Genomic DNA, 7582 nt, shown 5'->3' on the forward strand with positions numbered 1-7582 from the left:
TATTAGTTATAATGTTTATCATATGCAGCAACATTATAATGTTTGATGATTGCATGCAGTTATATTTATAACAATGTTGTTATTTTGTCTTACCAATACCAATAGATTCATTAAAAATATTTTTCTTGTGAACATCGTTTTACTCTGACCTTAGATTTGACAATGCTCCGTTCGTTTTCAGACCGACATTGTAGATCACACTTTTGCTGTGGAGTGGACGAGCGACTTCGAGGCCTTCCAAGAAGCACTGAACGGTGAAACAAGTTACATTTCAAATCTGTCGCGGTCTATGAGTCTTGTTTTGGACGAATTTTACAACAATTTAAAAGTAAGCAGGATTGTCGAATTTGTTGGAAATACCTTCTGAGATGTTGTGTTTCAGCATTTACATGTACAAGCACGCATCATATATAACGGTTAAAGCTGTGCATTGCAGTGGAACAGTTGTGTTTGTGTTGTTTGCCACAACTACAACTGACAATATTATAAATAAAAATGTACGATTGTTTTTTTGCAGATTTTTTTTAGGAAATTGATTTTCATCTTATACCGATTTTCGTTGCTAAGGTGGCTTGGCTGAAGTAAGTTTACGTATTTCTTTTTCAGCTTGTGGGATTTTCTGCGGTCACAGGACAAGGGACAGACGATTTCTTTAAAGCTTTGGAAGAAGCTAGAGAGGAATATTTCATGTAATGAATGTTGAATATTTTTAAAATGAATTTTTGGAAATTTTCTTAAAGATTATCGCTGTTCAAGCATTACACGTTCTTAGAGTGTATTGTTTCTTTAAAACTCTGTTTGTCACAAGGTCATTATTTTCAAACCATGTTTTGAAACATGAACTATGTGGAGTATCATTGCATGACTTCAGTTATATTTTTCAGAGACTACAAGCCGCAATACGACAAGCTCCGAGAGCGGAAATTACGTGAAATAAAAAAGAAGAAAGGTGGAGCTGAAGGCACTCCACAGGACCTAGGTAATTTGTACTGAGCAAGATATTTGTAGGCTGGGTCATGGCCACTTGGAGATGCAGCCTGATTTGTCACATTTTGCAGATTTTGATTACAGCTAAACTGTGAGTGTTTTACTGACATTTTCTGAGATTTTTTTACTTTTTGCTGTTTCCTAATGATATAAAAGCTTTTTGTTGGCTTAGGGAAGCAGTAGCAAATGAGAAAAAATAAGTTGAAAAACGCTGAATCAGACTGTTATTGAAAAATTAACAGTCTAACTAAATCTTCGAAATCAAATTTTCTTTGTTTTTCAACATCTGAGGATGTTAAAACCTTTTGTATCATCTGGAGAAAACAGTAGAAAAAGCGTAAAAATATAATTTTTAGAAAAATTTATTTAAACGTTCGCCCAAAGTTAGCAAAATCTGAAAGTTTTTGCAAAATGTGACAAACCAGGCTGTGTCTTAAGATAGCCATAGCTGGGTTAATTGTGTTTGAAATTTTAGCATAATACTTTCAACAATGCATTATTGGCAATCTCGATTACTTGTGATATATTTGTATTACGAAATATTTCAGGTTCAATGCATGCAGCCCACGCAACTTTCATCTCAAATAACAGTCTTCATATACATAGAGTGGCTCTAACCGTAGCCTCCAAATGATCATAGCAAACAATATACATCATTGATTGATTTAATCTTTATCTTCGGACTGGGAAAGCTTCTTGTAGAGCTTAATCCTGGCAGTTTCGCATACTAGTAGAGGCTTTGAAACACTGACGCAGGCCCGGTCGCGAAATTTTTTTTCCCACAAACGTTTTGTCTCATTTGCATATTTCTGCAAGTGTAGCCATTACTGGTTACCGCGCGTAACTGTTTTTACCGATTCATTGTTTTCGTGCGGTTTTCAAAGTCAGCAGCCAATTTATGCCCTCCAGGTCCAAATCTAAACAATAAACTTGAAAAAAAAACGTAGCCTGGAGACGCACCTAGTCTAGTCAAGTTGAGAAAAAAAAATTGATTCTGATTACTCTAAAAGTAAGATTCTCAGAATTGATTAAGAATTAACCCTAACCCATTAATCTTACTTTTTTTGAAAAGATTTTGTGCACCGCAAAAATTATTTAAAAAAAATAAAAATAACTTCGATGGTCGTCGAACTGTTGTCCTCTCGAGCATAAGGCAAAGGACGAAACCACTGAACCAAACACAACAACGAAATACGTCTGCATTCACACGGTATTAATACAAACTCTATGCGACGTAACAAAAAGTTTGTGGGAAAAAACTTCGCAGCCCGGTCACCGAAATTGACAGAGTGAAGTTTCCGATTGTTGAAGTATTGTTGCCGAGGAATTGTTCCATCCATTAGATGCCGCTGAATGGAGAGCAGTCCTTAACGTGCGTTGCTCAAGCGCACGCCCCGAGAGTCGAACCTTTTCGTTCCAGAAGTGACGCGCTAACCAACTGAGCTATCGGGGCGGACAAAAGATGTCTTCGGGTTTATTACTCTAGTCTCTAGTATTTTAGTCTTTTATGATGCTCGTAATTTCGCATTAATTTTGCTCTTCTTATAACATACGAAATAGATAAGTATTTTCCCTTTTCTTTTGTCACTTAAATTTTATACGAAAGTTTTTTAATGTTTGTCATGAACAGAATTGCTTTCTGGTGCCGACCTGTTGGTGACTCCAGGTACACACAATTCGGATGAAGAAGATAGCAGCGATATTGACGAAGGTGAAACTTATCTGTGATCTCAAAGTGTAGTTAATCTCCCCGGCCTTAAACCTTTACTAAACTGAACTCATTATTTTTTGCAGAAAATATTAACGACATTTTTATGCTTTAAATTTTCGTCCCACATTCTCAAATCACGTATATTTTTAGTGCTGATATATTTTACGTTTTGTAGGTTTAGCGGTTTACACATGGTTATTGATATTGCATTTTCAACATGTGTGTGTACAACTGTACATTGGCAAGCAGTGCAGTAGGTGATATACTCGTATAAGCAAAATGTGTTCTGGATCTTACTTTATTGTTTATTTATAGAGTCAGAGACAGTCGAAGATGAAAAGTCCTTCGAGAGGTTTTTAACGAAAGCGAAACAAAAGAATTAAAGATCTCAAGACGACCTCCATCACAGAGGAGATATGACGTAGACAGAATTTCCATAAGGAAGACTCAGATTGCCAAAGAAGCTGATGGGATATTTCTTGCCACTGCCCCTCAACACCGAAGTTTGCTGCCAAGTCAACTTGACTTTATTTAAATCTTGTCAAGACAAACGCTTTTCATTGTAGGATTGCTTGTTGCTCAAATTGAGCGATGGCTGGTTGGGTTTTTAAGTCTTGAAAGTTGTCCATTCTATTTCTGATTCAAGACGTTCTTTTTACCACTAGTTTTTGTATTTGGACTAAAGTCTAAAATCTGATTGAAACCATAACTTCTAGTCTGGTGCAAGCCATCTGAAATGGTTGCCCAGCTCAGAGCATTTCACAACATCTCAAATCGTGCGTTTGTCTATGATGACGTTAGCATCTTGTTCTCACATACATACAAAACCAGTTCCAGCTGAGTGTTCTTCTTGTTCATTACTTTCCTGTTTACATTCGTTTTAGAGAGAGAGAGAGAGAGAGAAACCTTTTTATTTTGTCTGTTGCGACAATAGTACGGTACAATTATACACAATACGAATAAAATAGTACCATAGCTATCTAAATACCACAACAGACAGGAAGCAGCGAAAGAGTATATCAGTCATCGAGTCAGCTGCTTCCCAGTTCTTAATGTGACAAATGTCAAGCATCGGCAAATTACGTTGAAACAAGATAGGCTGATGTTCAGTAATATTAGTGAAAGAAATCATGTGCTGCTCATGTGAGAGATGCTCAGCCTTAGATGCTGGGAGCTAGTTATCAAAACTGGGTTTGATAATTCCGCGATCACCTCGTTGGCATTGCCACTCTTCTTGCTTTGACTTAAGTTAAAGAGTGGTAATTGTTGCAGTTGTGATGCAAGAAGAAATGCATTTACCAAGTTCATGAATCTGCTCAGTTTGGCCACATTGCAAGCGGTTGAAAACTGAAGCGCTCTTTAGCATTGTACCCATTGTACCGTAATGCAATATATGCCACGAAGCTTTCCGCTGTCAAATCAGTCAGTAGTTTGTTTAGGGACTGTCCATAAAAGACGTCCGCAGTCAAAGGAAGGGGGATTACAATTGCTAACAAAGGGGAAGAGAGGTTCCTAGGATGCGTCCATTCTTTTTTAGTTACAAACTACGAAATCTTCTTACCAATCATCGGACCTCACGTTCCTGTACTGATTCCACAACGAGGTTTCGCGTCTAATTGCGAAACCAGGAAGCGGTTCAGACACGCACAACAATCAGCAGTGTAGCCCAGTAGTGATGACCATTTCAGAACAAGGGATCGCTTAGAACCAGTTCCAAATTGGAATCAGATCCAAATTATGGAACCGAACTGGAATAAGATACGCCAAATATTTGCCGCTGCTGCACCGCGTTCTAGCTCTAATTAAATAATCTTTTTGCGCGAAAGTTCGATCAGTGTGAGAGGACACTAGTGACGCGTATCTTAATCGTTGCTAAGTCGCGAAGGTCGTATGAGGAAGATCTTTCTTTTTAGTACTCAATGATTCAATCGCACGACGACAATGGTTTTTATACTCACACTAGTCATATTCGGCAAAAGTAGAAATTCCATATGACCTGTGGTGATGGTTATCCCTCGTTTTCGAGGTGATGGTCCTCGCAATAAGTCTTGCGAAGACGCCTGTGCGTGGGTTGATTAACGTGGACTTGATGGCGCACACATAAACTTGACTCGTCTTGGCTTGGCCATCAGCTTTGTCCAAAGGCAAGCCAAGACGATTGGAGCTGGTGACATGCTGCAGCCTTCATCCGCCATCACAGTCGTTGAGCTTGATTGACTTTATCCGCCGTTGGGTACTTTGGACTACGTTTTGTTTGGTGTGAGAGGATTTCCACCAACATGGCATGGGCGACTCTTCTGGGAGCAGTTAGCTCCCGCCAGTAGGCTACTGCTCTGAAGGTCACTGAGGCATGGAAACTTTCTCACCACGTTAAGGTAGTAGTCCGATGAGAGAGATATGACCTTGTAACACCAGCAAAAACATTATTGTCCCGTATCCTATATGTGGTTTGGATTTTGAACCTTTATCCTAGGACTGATAAGTTAGCCTATTCTTGGTAATTTCGCATACTTGTAGAGGCTTTTGACGCAGAGCAGGTTACCGAGATTGACAGAAAGAAGTTTATAATTGTTGAAGTCTTGTTGCCTGGAAATTATGCTATCCATTGGGTGCCGCTGAATGGACAGTATTCCTTAGAATGCGTTGCTCAAGCGCACATCCCTAGAGTCGAACCATTTATAGTCTCACGCAAGCAATACAATTATTATAGAACGGCCAATACTTTATAGAACGGCCATGGCCACTTTAACTTCGAAGATATCGGTACTCGGTAGGCCATGTTATCTGCAGGAAGAATGCGAAACCACCAGTATCAAGCTTCTTAAAAGGCTTTCTTAATCCGAGAAAAAAGAGTTCCAAAATCGAATTCTGTAAGGAGACTACAGAAACGTTCACTGTAAATATGCTTTATAATCAATAGCTTTGTCATGTGGTATTCTGGAAGCAATAGGGCTATGGAGGCTGTTGAGCAAGGAGACTTCGCCTCTGAATTTAATAGATCTCATTACCGTAGAGGATAACGTGAATTTATAATATGGAGTAGTTTCCGGGAAGCGCTGAAACGTCTTTGCTTGGGCTAATCAAAATGAGTTGATTGATAGCCTAATTAATGTTACCCGTTCTTTTACTGACAGTAGGCCTACCTAATCCCTTAGCCTACCCTAGGCTATATGTAGCCTAGGTTATAAATCATGATAGTGTAGTGAGATGAAAGCTGGTTGCCTGCTGCACATTTATCAGCAAATGACATATGTCCTCCGCTGAGGAAGGGATCGAAGCTACTCTACCTTTAATCAGTAGCAGCAGGATATATCACGCCGCTCAGTTCTAAGAAGCTTTTTGTGTATTACTGAAGCAGACAATACGATAAAAAATATTGACAACAACTAGGTAGGCTACAGCTACTGTAGGATACAAACATTGCTTAAAATATAATTGTTGTCCCCAAGCAGTGGTTCTCAACGTTTTTGATTCAAGGACTGGGTTACTTCGCCTTAAAAGTTATTAATGCCCCACTAACCACTTTACACGTCATACAGCCTATCATAGTTGCTGCTACCGTGCTACTTCAGCTGACTGTGAAATGCAATTTAAAACACGTAGAATTTTCTTAATTTATTTTCTACACTTTGTTGTTTTTAAAGTTTGTTTCTTGGCGCCACACAAGAGGAGGGTAAACCTATTAATTCCCACATGGTGCGTGATCTAGTGGAAAAGCTGCAACACCCGCGCCTTGGCAAAATGCTATCCCGGTGGAGCTATGCCAGGGACAAATGAAAGTAGCCTGGTTGCGTTTAACAATCCTTGGGCTGCCACAACTAACGGGATTTGTTTATCGTCTAGCCATAAAAATGTTTTGGTTTCAATGTCCGTTCGGGAAAGGTAGATTATAAAATGCAAGAAGGTTTTGGAGTTGAATGAATGACTCTTTGCAGAAAAGGTCAGCTGATTGAACGCCGGCAAGAGTTAAAAGATTTATTGCCTAAATTTGTGAAATGCAATGCAGATATCTGGTCAAATGCGCGACTCTCTGTTAATAGCGTATTAATGGCTCTTTTACTAGGAGCTCTGCGGTTGATTCTGGTTACCAGTTTGTTTTAATCGATCGAGGTTTAGTCAGCCAGCCTCAGAACAATTTCTGGTTGATATCCCATCCGGTTGATGTATTCGTAGACTGTGCAGGAAAAAACTAAACTCATATTTGAACAAGAAACAAACCAACAAGGCTTAGCCAAGTGCACTAGCGTACGCAGGGGGGGGGCATTGGGCCATGCTCCCCCCCTTAAAAATGTTTTAGTAGTTAACGACGTAGATTAAGGCATTTAATATGTTTTGGATTGCACTGTCAAAGCAATTAACAATGTTGTTTGATAGACTAAGCCAATACGAAATACATGGCCCAATCTACCTACCCCACCCCAGGTATGCCAATCTAGCATAGTGTTCTGTAAGCCTATTATAGTGAGAAAAAAGTGGATAAAGTCTAAACTAAAACCATACTGGGATATCATGAAGACGTCTGGGATATCAATGGCCAGTGGCGTAGCCAGGGGGGGTTTGGGGGTTACAACTCCCCTTTTAGCACCCGTGTGATGTCACAATATTGTGAATGATGCTTTCAGTCTAAAAAAAACTTGCCTAATTTTAAACAAAACTGAGTTTTGCCAATACCAAACATTCAAACATCTCAGCCAGGAATTAGCAACAAGAAAACATAGAGACTTAGCTTTATTTCCGAAAAATGCCGAAGGAAACATGATCTTATCCTTTTGCTATGCCATCTGACAGCACCATTTTACAGGAATATTCATACCCACATTTTTGTTAAAAATGCTCTCAGGATGCACCAAATTCAAAGTAATTTTTCAAAATTTTCTGGGGGAG

At 39.2% G+C, this 7582-nt stretch overlaps 1 protein-coding gene across 2 annotated transcripts in view; it reads left to right on the forward strand.

Moving 5' to 3' along the window:
* Window positions 1-4104, forward strand: part of LOC145769972 (GPN-loop GTPase 1-like) — a 43677-nt gene extending 39573 nt beyond the window's left edge. For both annotated transcript variants that reach the window (XM_082581542.1, XM_082581551.1), the window contains 5 exons: window positions 182-328; window positions 607-689; window positions 885-979; window positions 2618-2698; window positions 3014-4104. In XM_082581542.1, the coding sequence (XP_082437668.1) occupies window positions 182-328; window positions 607-689; window positions 885-979; window positions 2618-2698; window positions 3014-3081 (474 nt within the window). In that variant the 3' untranslated portion in view covers window positions 3082-4104. The remainder of the gene's footprint in view (window positions 1-181; window positions 329-606; window positions 690-884; window positions 980-2617; window positions 2699-3013) is intronic.
* The last annotated feature ends 3478 nt before the right edge of the window (window positions 4105-7582 follow it).

Source organism: Aplidium turbinatum, chromosome 1 (assembly GCF_918807975.1).
Source record: "Aplidium turbinatum chromosome 1, kaAplTurb1.1, whole genome shotgun sequence".
Classification (NCBI taxonomy): Eukaryota; Metazoa; Chordata; class Ascidiacea; order Aplousobranchia; family Polyclinidae; genus Aplidium; species Aplidium turbinatum.